Source organism: Culicoides brevitarsis, chromosome 1, assembly GCF_036172545.1.
Source record: "Culicoides brevitarsis isolate CSIRO-B50_1 chromosome 1, AGI_CSIRO_Cbre_v1, whole genome shotgun sequence".
Lineage (NCBI taxonomy): Eukaryota > Metazoa > Arthropoda > Insecta > Diptera > Ceratopogonidae > Culicoides > Culicoides brevitarsis.
In genome coordinates this window covers 26,307,179-26,326,675 of record NC_087085.1, presented here as the reverse complement: position 1 = coordinate 26,326,675, position 19,497 = coordinate 26,307,179, and the positions used below count along the sequence as shown (strand labels likewise).

The 19,497-nt window shown below is 33.3% G+C and overlaps 5 protein-coding genes across 5 annotated transcripts; all 5 read left to right on the top strand.

Annotated features, from left to right (window-relative positions):
- The first annotated feature begins 4,369 nt into the window (after nt 1-4,369).
- Nucleotides 4,370-5,897, top strand: LOC134837522 (uncharacterized). The gene is made up of 3 exons (XM_063852905.1): nt 4,370-4,580; nt 4,643-5,077; nt 5,142-5,897. The coding sequence occupies exons 1-3, from the start codon at nt 4,370-4,372 to the stop codon at nt 5,597-5,599; spliced, it is 1,104 nt and encodes a 367-aa protein (XP_063708975.1). The 3' UTR covers nt 5,600-5,897.
- A 960-nt stretch (nt 5,898-6,857) lies between these two features.
- LOC134838552 (serine protease gd-like) lies at nt 6,858-9,244 on the top strand. Its single transcript, XM_063854097.1, has 4 exons — nt 6,858-7,086; nt 7,139-7,605; nt 8,330-8,428; nt 8,484-9,244. The coding sequence occupies exons 1-4, from the start codon at nt 6,883-6,885 to the stop codon at nt 9,187-9,189; spliced, it is 1,476 nt and encodes a 491-aa protein (XP_063710167.1). The 5' UTR covers nt 6,858-6,882; the 3' UTR covers nt 9,190-9,244.
- Nucleotides 9,245-9,250: 6 nt separating this feature from the next.
- On the top strand, nt 9,251-12,890 carry LOC134837521 (transmembrane protease serine 9-like). The gene is made up of 6 exons (XM_063852904.1): nt 9,251-9,284; nt 9,520-9,626; nt 9,679-9,968; nt 10,030-10,759; nt 11,313-11,710; nt 12,188-12,890. The coding sequence occupies exons 1-6, from the start codon at nt 9,251-9,253 to the stop codon at nt 12,888-12,890; spliced, it is 2,262 nt and encodes a 753-aa protein (XP_063708974.1).
- An 890-nt stretch (nt 12,891-13,780) lies between these two features.
- On the top strand, nt 13,781-16,219 carry LOC134836887 (serine proteinase stubble-like). Its single transcript, XM_063852158.1, has 4 exons — nt 13,781-14,049; nt 14,107-14,756; nt 15,025-15,123; nt 15,183-16,219. Exons 1-4 carry the CDS (start codon nt 13,843-13,845, stop codon nt 15,895-15,897), a joined length of 1,671 nt encoding a protein of 556 aa, XP_063708228.1. The 5' UTR covers nt 13,781-13,842; the 3' UTR covers nt 15,898-16,219.
- Nucleotides 16,220-16,975: 756 nt separating this feature from the next.
- Nucleotides 16,976-19,392, top strand: LOC134837186 (serine protease gd-like). The gene is made up of 3 exons (XM_063852547.1): nt 16,976-17,312; nt 17,665-17,830; nt 17,951-19,392. The coding sequence occupies exons 1-3, from the start codon at nt 17,106-17,108 to the stop codon at nt 18,979-18,981; spliced, it is 1,404 nt and encodes a 467-aa protein (XP_063708617.1). The 5' UTR covers nt 16,976-17,105; the 3' UTR covers nt 18,982-19,392.
- Nucleotides 19,393-19,497: the final 105 nt, after the last annotated feature.

Genomic DNA, 19,497 nt, shown 5'->3' with positions numbered 1-19,497 from the left:
AAAAAATTTCACTTTCATCTGATTTTTTTTCTGTTATTTTTTTTTTATCATAGCAAAATAATTATTTGTATTTTTTTTAACAATTTTATTCAATTTGAGAAAAAAAATTATTGCATTTGATTGCCTTGTTTGTCATGTCACAATTTTCAAAGATCATTATTTATTTATTTTTTTTTTAATTTTGATAAAAGACAAGAGTTTCTTACCCTTTTCATGTTTCATTGTTACTGCGTCACTTTCGTTTTTATTGCATTTATGATAAAGCAAAATTTTGAACAACAAATTAAGATGTTGTTAAAATTTTTTTTTTGAATAATTAATCATGATGTTGAGGTTGAATTTTTATGGTTTAGCATAGAGAAAGTATGTAAAATTTGTGAAAAAATTAGTTCAATTGTTGCTCTTTTGTCTGAACATTGCACCTCTAATGAGTATTCAAAAGTGTTAATGGAATGGAGTGACAAGTAGTCGCGAATTGCACTTTCTTATCATATTTTTTCGTAACGCAATCTCATAGTTCATGTGAATGAGAAAGTTCAAAAACAAAAGAGAGTAAAAGCAATTAAGGTTTTCTCTGAATTTTTGATGAGATCAGCAGTAAAGTTGGAGATAAAAGATTAAGATCGTTGAGAAAAGTGCAAAATTATGCTCTCATGTTTAGTACAAAGGTCGCAAAATGCATAAATTTACATTAATTGTTGGTCTTGACTGTTGAGTTAGTGATTAATTTGTGCGATTTTTTATTTAAAATAATTTTTTTTAACAAACTTGAGAAAAAATTAAAAATTTCTAAATTTTTTTGACAAATTATTTTCATAAAAATTTGCCATATTTTTATTTTTTTAAAATTTGGGAAATTTAACTTTTTTCAATGCCTTAGGGAAACATTTCCAATTTTTTTGTTTTTTTTTTAATGACAAAATTGAAAATCAAAATTGACTTTAAAGGGCTCGGGAGAAATTTTTTCAAAGTTCTGGTTTTTTTAAATTGAAAAATAAAAAAAAAAATAAAAATTTTTTTATGAAAAATAGAGGGCCTTATTCCTTAGTTCCCAAGACCTTAAAAAAGGCTACATAATTTTACTATGAGTAAAAATGAAATGGATTTTAGAAAAAATAATTTTTTTAATATCAGCAACACTCACAAAAAAAAACTTTTTCCATCTTCGCTGAAATTTGTCCAAAAACGCTTGCAAAAGAACACTCGAATAGCAACGCAATTCTTCCTTGTCCATGACTTGAATACTAATTTGCTCAAAATTGATCAGGAAATGTGTCTTTGTTAAATATTTCCTTTCTAATTCGATCAAAAAACCGAAGATTGCATAAAAAAATTTAATTCTGACCACAAAATATTGCAATTCCCTCATTTTCTCATGCTCCCTGCACTTCTTGGCTGTGTCAAAAACGTGTTTTCATCTCGTCATCACCATCATCACTCTGTTGATTGACCTCCTAATCCATCATTAAAATCTATGTTGGCTACTGTATACCTGTCCAAACATTCAAATCACGTTCCCTTCACGGTGATTGCTCGTCATGTCAGTCATGTATCAATTATGTAAATCGAAAAAAACTCCATTTCCACACAAAATTTGAGGTGAGGTGATAACAGTTGGTGTGTTGCATAAATGACCATTTTTGTACATGTAAGTGCATTTTATTACTTAAAAATAAATTACATTAGACAGAAAAAAAATCACTTTAAGAATTACAAACAAACACAATGTGCAATTCAAAAGATTATCAAGTCGCACATTGTAATATTTGTTGAAAAAAGGTGAAAGTTTTTCGTAATATCCATAATAAAATTCGTATCTATGAAAAGGGATCGGGCACGTCTTCTCCTCTGTACAGCGCTCGAGTGAATGCGCGTCCACTCTTCTTTTTTACTGCAAGGCAAACAAAGCGATTTATTGTGACTGCGCGATATGCATGATTGTTTAAAATAAACAATTTTTGTCTATTAACGATGCCGCGATGCGCATGAGAATCAGCCACTTTGACGATAATTTTAAGTGATAGTCACGATAGTTGCACGATAGAGAGATAAAAAAGTGCAATTCAATAAAAGCGAGACCTTTTGCCCTATTATGAAGGATTCTTTCCAGTTATTTAAAAAAAAAAGAGAAGAATTCGCTTTGTTGCATAAGTAAGAGATGCGATAATTGGATTGCTGCTGCTGATGGCGAATCGTGACATATGCGATTTTTTCTTCTCACACGGATTTCCTTATTTGGAAGACTTTTGGAAGAATTCTCATGACATGAAATAAATCGCTATGTGTTGACAAAGTCTCTGGTTGCATAAAAAAGAGGCTTATCTATCGAAGGCATCGATCATGTTTTGCAAGAAATTTCGATACAAAATCACTTTTTATTATACACAAAAAAGTTATTTACACAATGGATTTTTTTTTGTATTTTTGCATGCGACACATTTTTCATGTTTCTGATGCAAAATACATAATAAAATAATGTATCGATAGACAAAAACAATGAACAAACATACGGCGAAACAATAGAAAAAAATAAACAAAACAGAGACGACTGCAACTATTTTACATAAATAATAACAAGTAAAAGTGAAAAATAATTGCAAAGTCATTTGTTAAATTTTATGTTGAAGAGCTTTGAGAGAAGAGTTGAATTGAATTAACAATGTGGCAAATTTTAACGGTTTACCTGAGATGAAGGTACTGAAATAAAAAAAAATGTGAGAAAATGTAGCTTATGACACAATTTAAGAAAATTAAAGGTACATAAACTTACTTTATACTGACGTGATAAATTAATTAAATGGATTTGATGGATTTGGAACCTTACCAATAAGAAAGCTATTCAATTTTGTACTAAATCGTTGATTTTCAAATCAATACTTTTATCTTCTAGAGACTTTTGAGGTAGTGAATAGCCTAGGTTATAGAGATCAAGATTCAACTGAAGGTTGTAAAAAATCCCCGTACCTCCGGAAGTTGAAATGGGAACAGTTTTACTACAAGACATAGAAATCAATGAGTGTTGTAGTAGTCTTGTTATCATTAATCCCGTTACATGTATTTAGTATATAAGCTCAGACAAATGTCACTCTAGTTTTACTCTGCAATAAACTATTATCATAAGAATGAGGACCTCGCAGATAATTTTTTTCCTGCATTTTTCCTTCCTCCAATATTTACCTTTCTTCCTTTAGTAGACATAAATCCACCTTATTATGTACATGTGCACGAAACTAATCGTTGTTATAAAGTAATAACAGATTTCCTACAGAGTTGAAACACAAAAAAATTAAAATCCAAAAGTAAAATTAAAAAATCAAGATCAATGCAAATACTAACCAATGAACACTGACCTGGGAATTCAATATTTAATTTTAGTCAGAACTAAAAAATATTGTGGAACTAGCTTAATGATCATCGATAACAGCAACAATGTTGAGAACAGTCAGAAAAAATAACTGTCTGTTAAAAACGAAGTGCAATAACTAGAGACGCTTGGAGATTGATTTATTGATTTATTAGATTATTTGTGATTGAAAAATGAGAAAATTGTAATTGGAATATTAGGTAGTAGAATTGGAATAGAGACAGTAAAAAAGATTTACTGAATCGTGGGACCAAATTTTGAGCCAAAATACGAACAACAATAAAGATTGATGTAACAAAGAAGGTTGTTCTGATTGTTTTTCGCTCCAAAACTCCCATTTATAACAAACAGCTGAAGTGGTACTATGGGATCAAAAAAAAAATAAATAAATGTTTTTTAAAAGAGAAATTAAATAAGAATCAATTTTGTTCAGTTAATTTCCGACTAAAAATTACGAATATGAAAATTATTGCTTATGAATCATTTTCGTTATATTTTTTATTTGTTTTTAGTTTAAAATTTAGAATCAGTTAAAATCCATAATAAATTTAAAAAATAAGTTATAATCTATTTTTCGTTCAATTTTCAATTTTGACTTGTAAGATGGAGCGATTTCAATATATACATTAGCTCAAAAGTAAACTTAACTCTATTAGCGGTGCATCTTCTTCATTTTTGTCTACATAGTTTTAAAACAACAAAAATGTTGAATAAAATGATACATAGAGACAGGAAAAAGATGGATTGTTACATATTTTAATTGAAGTGTGAGTGAATGAAAGAAAAATACAGCGAAAAAATGAAATGCCAATTGTTTGTTTTGATTTCCTTCTATTCTCTTTTGCATGCTTTTGTGGCTTTTCTTGCGAAATACCTACATTTTTTTTTGGTTTTACATGCTTTTCTAGACATGCATTTCTAAACATTCATTTCATTTTTAAATTTATTTATTTAGGTTAATTTCAAACATTAACTTACTTTTCATTTTCATTCTTGTTGCAGAAAATGACAGACAAAGACACAATGCGGTACCTTTGCTGGAGTATCGTGACAATTTGTTTTATTGGCGAGGTGCTGGGACACGGGAGACTTATTGAGCCACCAAGTAGAGCCTCGGCATGGCGATATGGCTTCGATACGCCGCCAAATTACAACGATCACGAATTGTATTGCGGCGGTTACAACACACAATGGGCCAAAAATGAAGGAAAGTGTGGTAAGTTTTGAAAATTTATTAAAATTGATTTTTCCTGAGTAACTTTTTTTTTTAATTTTAAGGTGAATGTGGCGACGCTTACAACCTCCAAAAGCCCCGTCCTCACGAATATGGCGGCAAATATGGACAAGGTGTGATTGTTCGTTCATATAATCCTGGTTCCGAGATGATGATTCGCGTGGAGCTGACTGCATCTCACATGGGTTACTTTGAATTCCGTCTCTGTGATCACGTGCAAGCACCACAATCGTGCTTGGACAAACATTTGTTGAAACTTATCGGAGGAACACCCAGTCAACCTCATCCAAATGACTTGGAAACGCGTTTCTACCCACGGAACGGCAGTCGAATCTACGAAATTCGAGCTCAATTGCCGAAAAAGCTTGAATGCACAAATTGCGTCTTGCAATGGCGATATGTGGCAGGCAATAATTGGGGAATTTGCGCTGATGGCAACGGAGCTGTTGGATGTGGACCGCAAGAGGAGTTCAGAGCTTGTGAGTTTTTTATAAAAATTTTAATCTAAAATCATTTTTTTAAAATAAATTTATTTTTTTTTAGGTTCCGACATTCAAATTGGCGAAGGCAAGGGCTCCCAACAACCATCTCGTCCATCGAAGCCATCCATCAAACCGAAACCACCTGTCGTGCCCGAAGGCGGAGCCGATGGCGACAAAGACCAACAAGTGCCTGGCACAGACACGAACGAGATTCCACCAGGCCCATCGTACATGGGACCAGTTGTGGCACTTTTCTCGCTTTTTCTGGTCTTATGTGGATTTGCTGCGATCTATCTTTACCACTATCACGGAAAACGTTTTAAGCTTTTTATGAGATGGAACAAAAACAAGCAAGCACCGGTTACACACGTGTCTGCCACGCATCATCAGGTTGTGCCAATTCCGCCAGCGCCCACAGAAAACCCGCCAGTGCCTCCACCTCGCACACGCCGACCACCCGTCATTAGTCATAGCAGCACCGTGATAGGAAGTGATAAGAATTTGACTTCCAATAGTTAGAAGACATGCTGAAACGGAAAATTGAATTAATTAACTGCACACATGATTCTGAAAAAATTAGAAATTTAAGTTATACGAATCGAAATTGCCCTGAATCGAGCTTCATTTTAAGTTTTTTTTTTAAATATCGTCCGAATTCCTGCCATTTTTAAAATACTCTTTATTTCAAAATCAAATATTTTTATAGAAACCTTAAACAAGTCGAAACAAAGCTTTGAATATATCGACGATCGTCTAGGCGACTTGTTTAGTCTTTCATCTGTCCCTTATTTAGTTAGATTTAAGTGATAAATTATAAAACCCCTTTCATATTTTTATTCTTTTTTACCTTCATTAGAGTAGTTTTATAGATTTAGACAACAAAATAATGTAACGAATGTAAGTTTATTCGAAAATTGTAATAAATAAAATAAAAAAGATACTTTTTGTACGTTTTCTTATAAAAATTTAAAATAATAAGGCGTCTCCATTATAAAAATCATTTTCTAGGAAAAACCGAAAGAACAGCATTCTTGAATTTTATTAAAAGATCAATCAACCTACTCACATTTGTAAACTGACTCAGAGATTCCAACGACGAAACCCGAGATTTTTCATCGTTGACGATACGTTTACTAATACCATTTAAAACAAAGGGTATTCCAAAGAATATTTCTGTTTCGTTTTAATTTAATTTGAAAATTATACAAAAAAAAATTAATTAGGTATTTAATTTTTTTTTTAAATTTTGGTTTTGTATGAAAAAAATGTGAAATTAAAATTTTTGTGATTTTTCTCCAAAAAAGTTCGACAATATCATAAAAAATAATTCTTTTTTTATATGAGAGTTTGATTTTCGTAAATATTTTTTAAAAAATATATTAAAAAATTAGGAAAATATAAATTTGATAATTTAATTATAAAAATTATCAAAAAAAAATTAAAATAATTTATTAATTTTTTAAAATTTATCTAAGATTTTCTTTTATTACTCAAAGCCTTGGATATTTAAATTATTGTAATCTTATGAACGGTTTAAAAAAATTTTTTTTTAAATTAAAAAAAAAAAAAAAATATGAATTTTCTAAATTATTAATTTTAGAAATTAGAAAAAAATATAGTTGTGAAACAAGATTAACTTTTGGAATACCCTCACATGAAAAATACACGCATTAATGACGTCGCTTGCGGTGCAGTCGTTATTTAGCGAGATTGAATGTTTATAAATAATTGCAATATCAGTTTGTTTATGACTTTCAACCGAACCGGTTCTCAGAAAATAATTGTCTCAAGATTTCAAAGTTATGACGATTCTCTCATTTTTCTCGTTTCTGCTACTTCTTCAAACTCTAACTTCATCTCAATTTGTGTCAAATCCTTGTCCAAATTACTTCAAATACGAAAGAGATGCTGACGGAGTTTTTGGCTTGATTGAAGTTCCGCCCATTCAGCTAGGACAAAGTTTGAAGCTTAACGTTGAGTTGTCAGTGGGAGCTCGAATATTGAATGTAAGTATTTTTGCATTTTTAATTCGATCAAAAATCAATTAAAAATATTTAGAACTACTACGGCTCCTTGGAATTAGTCGGTTCAAAAGAAGGTGCTTTAAAAAAAGTCTTGCAAGGACAGAATATTCAGTATCGAGTTAGTTTTCCAGTTCAAGAGCCACTAGCAAAACTCATAAAAATCGTTTATAACGGACAAGAAATTTGTTCAGGACCTTCGGATCAACCGAGTTTTCAACAAGCAGTAACCACAGTGAAACTTGAGCACACTTTTGTCACTTTTTCACAACAAAATGGACAAGTAGTTCCAACAAATGCGTTGCATGGAAGGAATTTACAAACTTTTATCCAAGGACCGGATTCGCAGTTGATTCCTGTTCCAATGAATCACGACACGATAAATAATGTGCCGAATATTCAGTGGATTGATAACAATGGAGATCAAACTATTCGACCTTTTACTAAGACGAATACGACTCCAAAACCTGTAACTTTGCCATCGCGAGTACAAATTCCGGATAGGTAAGTTTTATTTACTAAAAGCGATAGCCTGGCAAAAATATGTGAATGAATTACGGGAAATTTGTTTTATGAAATTTGAAGTCAAACTAATTTTTTCTTTATTTTGGACAACTAAGTACGTTAGAAAAATTATATGTTTAAAAAAAACTTTTTTCTTAATTCAAAGATTTTTTTCCAATTTTTTAGTAAAATTTTAAAGACTTTAAATTTTTTTTAGGCCGCTTCAAATTTTTTTTCTATGTTTTTGTCCCATGCCCCATCTCAAAACCGAAAATCGAATGGGGCAAAATTAAAAAAAAAGTTGAAAATTTCATCAAAATTGACTGTTTTTTGGTCCTTATGGATTATTAATATAATAATATAGATTATTTCAAAAAATTTTCAAGAACTTTTTAAAATGTTTTCGATTTTCAAGAATTTTTGTATTGAAAAACGAAATTTTACATGAATTTTCTTCTTTAAAAATATTTAAAAAAAAATCTTTTTTCAAAATTTTTTGACAATTATTTTTTTTAAATTTTTTTGTCTAAATTTTTAACTAAATGTTTAAATATTTTGAGATCAATTTTAAATTTTCCAAATTTTCAAATCGTAACATTTATACCATAAAAACAACTAAAATATTCATTAATGATCAAAATTGTTAAAATTTTGTCTAATGCATATTTTTACCACGCTTGATAAATAATAAGGGAATTTTATTTAATTGATTGACAACCTTTAGACCGGTAGTAAATAACAATGATGATTGTGGAATTGCAACTCTTGCGGGAAATCCCCTCATTTATAACGGCTCGCCTACAACACGCGGGGAGTTTCCTTGGTAAGTTACTTTTATCCATTTTTTAAATTTTTAACTCAAATTATTTCAAATTCAGGCTCGTGGTAATCTACGTGAAGAAAACTCGTGGTCTCGAATTCCAATGTGGCGGCACCCTCATTTCCGACCAAGTCATTCTCACGGCAGCGCATTGCATTCATCTCACCAGCGACGACATCCTGTCCAAAAATGAGATCGTTTTGCATGTCGGTCGTTTCGATATCGACGACTGGACCGAAGGCGAATACATTTTACCAAAAGTCAAGAATATTTTTGTGCATCCCGACTACAAACGATACAGCCAAACGAGTTTCGATGCCGATATTGCGGTGATAGTTCTGCGACAATCGATCACTTTCACGCAATTTATTCGTCCTGTTTGCTTGTGGCACGGAAAAAGTCCAACAGCTTCGCAAAGTGGCATCGTTGTTGGATGGGGACGTGATGAAACTGGCGTTCCTACGAGTAAACCGAATCAAATTGAGATGCCAGTTGTCTCGAATGCGACATGCTTGGAGTCGGAGCCGACATATCAGTATCTCACGTCGAACAGGACATTTTGTGCGGGTCGGAGAGATGGGTCTGGACCATGCAATGGCGACTCTGGAGGAGGATTTTTGATGAAAAATAATGGAAAATGGTATTTAAGAGGCATTGTGAGCACCAGTTTGTACGATAAAGAGACCAAATCGTGTGATGTGAGGAATTTCAGTGTTTTTACAGATGTCGCGAAATTTCTTCAGTGGATTCATTTGTATTTGTAATCGGTAGTTTGTAAGAAATACTCACTTTATCGTTGTGTAAGAAGTATAAAATTGAATGAACATGAAGAAAAAGAAGCAAAAAAATGTTTTGAATAGTAAATTCTACAAATGCAAGAATTTTTACAACTATGCAATTGAACCGGTTTTCAGAGACACAGAATTTTATCAAGAACTCGTAGAAATATCTTCTTCATTCTAGTAAAAACTATTGAACAAAGGCATTCAATATGCGATTTCTAACATATTTTTTCATAATTTTCCTCTTTAACCAAGTTTTTTCCGATAATTTTCCACCAAATCCTTGTCCAAATATTTTTAAATACGCAAAAGATGACGATAACGAAGTCTACGGAGTGATTGAAGTACCTTCGTCTCCAAATGAACAAAATTTCAAGCTTATAGTTGGACTTTCGTTAAGTGCAAAGTCACTTTATGATGTAAGTTTTTTCAGTTTCAAGTAAAAAATTAATTATTTACACAAAAATACAGAGTCACGGCTCATTGTATTTAATCGAATCGCAAGAAGCTGCCTTAGCGAGAGTGAAAAAAGGACAAAACATCAAATATCGATTGAATTTTCCGTCATTTTTACCTTCGAAAGTGACCAAAATCGTGTTCAATGGGAAAGAAATCTGTTCAGGACCATCGGAGGAAGGAAGTTTTCAGAATCCAATAACATCGGTGGAGTTACAGCACTCATTTGGACGTCCCAAAATCTCATTAGGAACAGAAAATAAGTTTGAATTGCCTACTTTTGGTCCAGAAATTGCTGTAGAAAGGTATTTTTATGTTTTTTCAAGAAAAAAAAAAATTGAATTTTTTTTTTTATTGTGATTCAAGGAACGATTTGACTGAAGACGACGATTTTTGTGGTGAACCTACCATTTCTGGAAATCCTCTCGTGGTCAATGGCAGTCCCATTGTTCGTGGTGAGTTTCCCTGGCTCGTGGCCCTGTACTGGAAAAACGCCAAAAGCTTGGAATATAAATGTAGTGGGACCCTCATCTCCGATAAAATAGTTTTAACATCCGCTCATTGTCTCTTCGTGTCTCAAAAAGTCATTTCCGAAGAGAAAATCGTGCTATTTGCCGGTCGAAATGACATTGACGACTGGTCTGAAGGTGGTTTCATCTCGCCCAAAGTCAAGCAGTTCATTATTCATGCGGATTATAATTCAACGACAGCTGACGCGGACATCGCGATCCTTTTGCTGCAAGAAAAACTGGAATTTACGCAATTTATTCGTCCAGCATGTTTGTGGAAGAATACCTTAAAGTCGAATGATCAAAGTGGCTTCGTTGCTGGATGGGGACGCGACTCCAGTGGAAAAATTACGAGCACGCCAAATAAAGTAGAGATGCCAATTGTGTCGGAAGTGACTTGTTTGAGGTCTCATGAAACTTTTCGATTTTTGACGTCAAGCAGGACTTTTTGTGCGGGAAAGCGAGATGGCTCGGGACCATGTAACGGCGATTCTGGCGGAGGATTTTTGATGAAAATCAACAAAAAATGGTACTTGCGAGGTATTGTTAGTACAAGTTTGTATGACGAAGACACGAACAGCTGTGATGTGAGAAATTACGTCGTTTTTACCGATGTTGCACAGTTTCTTCCGTGGATTCGTTCGTATTTGTAAACAAAAATAAAGCAAAATTCAACAGAAATTCCAGTTTTTTCTTCTCTTTTGGCTGTGTAAGTACGTCATTGTTTAAAAAACTAGAATAAAACGTCTAAATCAATGACCTTTAAGAAGACCTAGGTAGCTTTAAGCTTTAATTTCACGAAACCGGTTCTACTCAAAAGCAATCGAAGAAGAAATAGCACAAAAATATCTTATTGCAGTAGTAACTGTTGCACAAATATCATGCAATTTATCGTAAATTTGTTGATAATATCCAATATTTATCAAATTATTGCTGAAAAAATTCCTGAAAGTCCCTGTCCAAAAATTTTCAAATACGTAAAGGATGAAAATGGATTTTATGGATTAATTACTCCCACGTATCAGAACGAAAAAACGTTAAAAATTGTTGTAACTTTGTCCTTATATTCAAAATCTCTCTTTGATGTAAGTATTTTTTGTCTTAAAAATTCTTTAAAAAAAATAAAAAATATTTTTTTAGAGTTCTGGATCAATTCAACTGATAAATTCAAAAGAAGCGACTTTTGGAGAGATCAAGCAAGGACAAGAAATTAAATATCGTTTGAATTTTCCGACATTTTTGCCCACGGTAGTGACGAAAATCCTTTTTAATGACAAAGAAATTTGTTCCGGGCCTCCTGTTAAAGGCTCATTTGATAATCCTGTGACTTCGATGGACTTGCAGCACTCCTTTGTGATTCCGTCGGAAATTAAAACGACGTCAAGTGGAGAGTTTACTATTAATAGAAATACCGAGGAACATAAGAAACCAACATTTAATGCTTCTGAAAATAGTGACGATGATTGTGGAGTGCCCGTAAAAGCAGTAACGCCACTTATTTATAATGGTTCTCCCACGAATCGAGGAGAGTTTCCATGGTAAGAAATATTTTTTAACGCCGCTTCTAATTTATTTTAATTTTTTTAAGTTAATTTTAAGTTTATCACACTTTTTTTACATAATTAATTTTTAAAGTATTTTCACAATTTTTTTTTAACAAATTCAATTTTTATTAATTTTTTTTATTAAAATAATTTCATAACTTTTTCTTAAAAAAATTATTTTTTTCACGAAACAAATTTTAAAACTTTTTTATTTTTTATCATGAAATTAAATTCAATGATTTTTCGTCAATTAAATTTTATTTTATTTATTTTTTTTTTTTTCATAAAAATAAAAAAAAAATCTATCTTTAATTTTTTCACAAAATCAATTTTAAATATTTTTACAAAATTGATTTGTTTAATTAAAAAAAAAATATTTTTTTTTTGTTAGTTACGTTTTTAGTTCATAAAAAATTTTTTCAAAACAATTTCTAATAATTTTTTTGACAAAATTTTTGAAATAAATTTCAGGCTCGTCGTAATTTACGTGAAAAAAGCTCGCGCACTCGAATTCCAATGTGGCGGAACTCTCATCTCAAAACGTCTCATCCTAACGGCTGCTCATTGCATTCATCAGGACGACAATATTCTTTCAAAAAGTGAAATCGTTTTGCACGTTGGTCGCTTCGACATTGATGACTGGGCAGAAGGCGACTATGCCATCCCAAAAATTAAGGACATCATCTGTCATCCCGACTACAAACAATACGTTCAAACGAGTTACGACGCCGATATCGCTCTCATCACTTTGTTCCGCGAAATCACTTTTACACCTTTTGTCCGTTCAATTTGCTTGTGGAACAGCAAACAACATTTTTCCTCAAATACTGGCACGATCGTTGGCTGGGGACGTGATGAAAGTGGCGAACCAACAAGTACACCGAATAAATTGGAAATGCCGATTGTGTCGGACAAGACGTGTTTAAGCTCGGATCTCACATATAAATATCTCACGTCGAATAGAACTTTTTGTGCGGGCAAGAGAGATGGGTCAGGACCATGTAACGGCGATTCCGGAGGCGGTTTTATGTCTAACGAAGGCGGAAAATGGTATTTGAGAGGAATTGTGAGCACAAGTTTGTACGACGAAGAGACGAAATCGTGCGATGTGAGAAATTACGCCGTCTTCACTGATGTCGAAAAGTTCCTGCCTTGGATTCAAAATTATTTGTAAACAAATATTTATTCAAACAATAAAAATATGTAAAAAGTTGTCGTTGGGGAGAACAACGAACGATTATAGTGCATTTTGGTTTCGTTAAGTACGTTATTGATTTTAACCACGTGGTTTTATACATTTTTTTGGCCGAGTGAACAAAGAAATTTTAAAACCACGTGACCTAAAAATATTTAAACCACGTGATATGAAAAGTTTTTAAACTACGTGACCTAAGAAATTTTCAAATAACGGGACATAATAATTTTCAAAAAAAAAATCAAACCTGAAAATTCTTTAAATTACGTGACATAAAAAAAAATTGATATAATTTTTTTTTAAATATCAAGAGCTTTGATAATATCTTAAACCACGTGTCCTCAGAAATTTGCAAACCACGTGACCTAAATAATTTTTAAGTTAAAATTAAAAAGAAAATTATCCTAATTTTTTCAAATTTTCGAGCCCCATGACCATATAGATCTTCAAACCACGTGACCTAAAATTTTCTAAGAAACCTTTAATTTGAAGCATGTGATCTAAATTATTAAAAAATAAATTTTCAAACCTGAGAAATATTTAACCCACGTGACTTATTGGAACACCATCTAAACTACATCCGTCAATCCTAGGGAAATACCGCATATTTTCTTCGAAACGTGACAAAAACTTGAATGAATAAGCGAAATATTCTATATACGCACGTAAATACAGAATGTACGAGGATCCCCGTTAATCACTGCTCTTCAAAAATCATCAAAGGTTATCAATTCCATACAGTACGCGACATGTAAATCTTCTTTCTAACAATCTATACTTATAATCTGAAACCTGTTTATTTTTTGTCAATTTGAGCAACGTCGTTCATTTGTAATATTATTCTACAATTTTAGTTTGCTCGTGTCTTTCCACTGAATCACATCTTCTTCACATATTCCTCGAAATTTGACAAGAATTTATTTTATTGACGATGAAATTCACATTTCTGCTTGTTTTTTTCGCATTTTTTGTTCAAAAAATCAGTTCGGTGCAATATTTGCCGAATCCCTGTCCAAATTATTTTAGATATTTCCGCGAAGGGTACGTGACTTATGGAATTATTGAAGTGCCGCCAATCGAATTGGGAATGAACTTGAAATTGAATGTTGAGTTGTCATTAAAAGCTCAGCTACCGAACGTAAGAATTTGCTTTTTACGTGTGATTTTTATAAAAAAAATTGTGTTTTTTTTTTAGAATTATTACGGTTCACTCGAATTACTTGGAAAAAAGGCTGCCGCATTACAAAGCATTCTCTATGGACGTCGAATTCGGTACAAAGTGAATTTTCCGATGCAACATACGTTGCCAAGATTAACGAAAATTGTCTACAATGGTCAATTAATTTGTCATGGACCACCGGAACAGGGACTCGTGACGGTGATTCGACTGGAACACACGTTAAAAACGGAAAATCAGCTGGATTTGGTGATTTTGCCGAATGGAACTTTCAGTGTCGCGCCGCTGGGAACAACAACAACGACTCCAATGCCAACGAAAAATGACACGGAAGCCGAAGGAGTGTCGGATAGATTGGAAAAGGCGACCGAAAAGGGCATGGAGACAACGACAGTGGCATCAACAACGACTTCTAGCACAAGTACGACAACGACGGAGGCTCCAAGTACAACAACAACCACGACTACGACGACGACGACAGAAATGCCAAGCACAACAACAACAACGAAGGAAGAAACGACGACGACGACAACAACAACAACCACAGTTAAGCCAACTACGACGACCATGGCTAGTCTAGAAGATTTGCTGGCAGAATTATATGGATCTGATTCGAAGTTTACGAAAACAACAGAGGCACCGTCGACCACAAGTGCCACTTCTTTAAGGTAAAAATTTAAATTTTAAGACGAAATTAAGCAAATTTTTAGTTTTTTGACAATTTTGAAGAAAAAAGTCAAGAGAAAATATTTAAAATTTATGAATATTTTTCGACATCTTTCTGAATTTTTGATTAAAAATGAATTTTTTAAGTCACGTGACCTAAATTTAATTTTTCAAAATTTACATTTTGGTAATTTTTAACCACAGTTTCTTAATTTTTGACTAAAAGATTTCTAAATAACGTAAAAAAAATTAAAAATTTTAATTTTTCAGTGACTTATTTGAAGAAAACGAAGTTTGTGGAAGACCTGTTCCTGCTGGAAACTCTCTAGTTCTTAATGGAACTCCAACAGTTCGTGGCGAATTTCCTTGGTAATTTTTACTTTTTTCCTCTAAAACCATTTTTAATATTTTTCATGAAAATATTTTAGGCTCATCGCAATTTACACGAAGAAAACAAAAAACCTCGAATATCAATGTGGCGGAACTCTCATCACAAATCAAGCCATTTTAACTGCTGCTCATTGCATTCATCTGCACAACGACGATATCCTGACAGAAAATGAGATCGTGCTCTTTATCGGTCGCAATGACATCGACGACTGGACCGAAACTGGCTACATTTCCCCAAAAGTTAAAAAAATCATCGTTCATCCGGATTACAAGAAATCCGACACGACAAGTGCTGATGCCGATATCGCCATAATTTTATTGAAGCTGAAAGTTACGTTCACCCAATTTATTCGTCCGGCCTGTTTGTGGCGCGGACCAACGAGATTTAGTGATATTGTGTCGAAAAACGGGACCGTGGTGGGATGGGGACGTGATATGGCAGGAGTTATTACGAGCACGCCGAATAAAGTGGTGATGCCAATTGTGTCGGAAAGTGCGTGTTTGCGATCGCATGAAAGTTACCGATTTTTGACTTCAAATCGGACATTCTGTGCTGGAAATAGAGATGGTTCGGGACCCTGTAATGGCGATTCGGGTGGTGGTTTGACGATGTTTAAGAACGAAAGATGGTACTTGCGAGGCATTGTGAGCACAAGTTTGTACGATACGAGCACGAGTAGCTGTGATGTGAAAAATTATGTCGTTTTTACTGATGTCGCGCAATTTTTGGATTGGATTCATTCGTATCTGTAATTTTAAATAATAATTTTTTAACTTAAGAATTGAATTAAATTTTTTGATAAAATTGACGTATTTCGGAAATTTTATCAGATGACATAAAATTTTAGTTAGAATTAAGAATAAAAACCGGTATTTGACTTAAATTTCTTTGTTTATTGCTTCTGAGTAAGATCATAAAATATTTTTGCAAAATTTTTGAATTTTGTTGTAATTTCGTTTGTTGATTCGATCAAAGATAATGAACCAAAAATATGAGTCATCATTGACGTGCGAAAAACTCCCGAATCTCAAATCGCGGTTTTTATGTTAAAAAAGTTTTAAAACGTGAATAGTTTTATAATTATCAATCAAATTTTTCAATACAATAGGGGCTTTTTATCGATACAAGCTTAAAATTTATCAAAATCTAGTATTTTTTGATATTTTTTTAAATTTTATATCAAAAATTAAATTGAGTTTTTTTTTTATTTTTATTAAATTTATTTTTTAAAATATTTTAATTTATTTTTTAGGACGTTTGTTAACTACTCTTAAATCTTTTTTAATTAATTTTGTATGGTTTTAGCTTGAAAACAGCGATTTTGGCTTTGGAAGCTTCCCTCGGGTCAACAAATGATTAATATTTGACCAAAGTCAAATTTTCAGCTCAAAATTCCTAATCAAATCCATCCATAATTTGCAAAATTTTTTTATTTTTGCCTTTTTTTATTAAATTTTTTTAAACAAAATTCGATATTTTTGCAAAACGGAACAAAATTATTTTTCATCAATGAAAAATTTTTAATAAATTTTGCACAATTTCTTCCGTGAACGCTTCAAAAATTAAAAATGAGAGAAACAAAATTAAGCAGCTTAAAAATTTTACTTCCAGAACCATCATTGACTCATTTGGCACTCCACTTCTCCTCTTGAACTTTGATTCGATGACGAAACTCTTCTCTTTGTATAATTCGTCACACCCATTTCTCTCGTCTGTGGGGTTTATATGAGTGATAACACGTACTTATCACCGTCTTCATACCCCTTAACACAGGTAAGCATTTGTTGTTTGTTGACAAAAATTGCTATTCCGTCAGTTACGACCCAGAATTCGACCTGAAATGATTAAATTTTCGGAGATTTAAAGATTATTTTTTACGGAAACATTTACTTCCTTCGAGGAAATTAATTTTTAGTGACTTAGAAAAGAATTTTCTAACAAAAAAGTGTAAAAACAAACAATGAAGTTGGTCAAGTGCTTCATCTTTTTCGCCGGAATCGTCATGTGTTCCGGTCAAAACATCCAAACGCCGTGTCCAGAATTCTTCCAATACAAATATGACCAAACCGAGAGACAATATTTTGGATATTTGGAACTTCCGCCACCAGAATTGGGACAAAATGTGAAGCTAAATGTGAATTTGCAGCTGCGAGTGACGTTACCAACTGTAAGTTTTACTAAATTTCTTCTGAAAAACAGATTTTGGTCCCGTTTTTATGGTGTTCTGACAATTTTAACAAGTAGCAAGACGAAGATTATGCAAACCATATCCTGTGTATGATGAACTGAATAAACAAACAAGGGCATTTAATACCTTCTGATCCAGTTTACAGCTACCTGTCGTGAAAAAAACTTTTATTATGTACCAAAATATGACAAAAAGGAACAAAAGCGGCGCCAAAGCAAATAAAGATGCACTTGTTACCCTCATCTATTGTTCCTTTTTTCACTGTAGAACAAGTGCATGATGCTACCTGACTATTCCAGACTAAATTTTCGGTCATTTTCTCTCTTTTCAGAAGTACTACGGGACACTTGAAGCAGTTGGGACACGCGAATCCATCATTCGTGACATCATTGCGCGACGAAATGTGCGCTACAAGATCCGTTTTCCTCTGCAAAACCCCCTTCCACGAATTTCGTCCATCATTTACGACTCAAAAATCATCTGCACCGGACTTCAAGGTGAGTTTTGACCCGAGAATTTCTGTCTTTTCCACTTTTTTGGAAGCAGAGCCCAAGAAATCAAACTCTAGACACGTAACTCAGATCCAAACGTTTTCTTTTTTGATCTTCTGTTAACAGAATTTGGCGGCGGGATCGTTACAATGATCAAATTAGAGCATACCTTATACACAGCGGCAGCAGGAAGAGCCCTGCATGCGCAACTGAAGCAACAACAACAACAACAAAGCGTGTCAGCTAAACCTGTCAATGTGAGAAAACGCGTGACAAGCACTTCAACGACCACGGAGGCAAATTATGACGACGAATATTACGACGATCTCCCGGAATCCAATGAAGTTCGTACTCAAACCACGTCCGAAGTGTGTGGCAAACCAGTTCTTACCACACCTTTGATATTCGGCGGCGACGAAGCATCTCGCGGACAATTTCCCTGGCTCGCTGCTCTATACAGAAAACGCAAAAAGGGCAGCACGGAGTTCAAATGTGGCGCAACTTTGGTATCAAGAAATGCAGTTATCACGGCGGCTCATTGCCTGAAATTCGATTCGCATGTCATGCCGGTGAACGAAATTGTCGTCATCCTGGGGAAACATAATTTGGACGATTTTAGTGAGACTGGATCGCAAACGGTGTATGCCAAGGACATCATTTTGCATCCAGATTTCATGTCAAAAGACACTTCATTCGATGCGGACATTGCCATCATCCTGCTGAAGCGTCACGTGCAATACAGTCAGTACATCCGTCCCTTGTGCATTTTCTCGGAAGTCACGAAACATCATCCAGGCGAAAAAGGGACCGTTATTGGATGGGGCAAAGATCATCTCGAGGGCACGATAAAAAGTTATCCAAGCACGATCGAAATGCAACTTGTATCGGACGCGACGTGTCTCCGGGCGCACGAATCCTTTCAATATATCACGTCAAGTAGGACATTTTGTGCGGGAAATGCCAACGGAACGGGACCCTGTAGCGGGGACAGTGGAGGTCCGTTGATGATGAAACGCCGTGGAAAATGGTTCCTCAAGGGAATTGTCTCGGCATCGCCAATTGACGTCGAAACGCATTCGTGCGACCTCAAAACGTACGTTGTCTTCACCGATGTAACGAAATTTCTGCCGTGGATCAAGAGACACATCAGGGAATGAATGAAAAAAAAATTAATTATTTTGTAATTTATTTGTCTTTGGATCATCATCATAAACTTAAGTTTAAAATTTGTAATTTTAAATGTATGTAAAGATAAATTTTTTATATTTAGGATACTTTTTTATTCTAAGTGGGAGCAATGTTAATAACGCGCACTATTCTTGATTTTTTTTTAAATATATAAGTTGTTGTTTGTAAGGATAAATATGTCTTTTTTTTTAACCACAATCGCTTTTTATTATTCTTATTGTGAGTATGCCTTGAGTAAATGTTACGTAAATGTTCTTTAAATAGAGTTTGAATATCACTTTTTTGTCGCTAAATTTTCTAGTGAGGCCGCTTTAGTTTTTTTAGAACTTTTGTCTCAATTTAAAACTCGAAAAATTAACATTTTTAAACTTTTTATAATTTATTTTTATCTATCAAAATTAGTATTTCAAAATGAGTGCAAAAATTATTTTCAATTTTCTTTTTCACAAAATTCTGTTAGAAAAATTCTGTTTTACAAATTATTA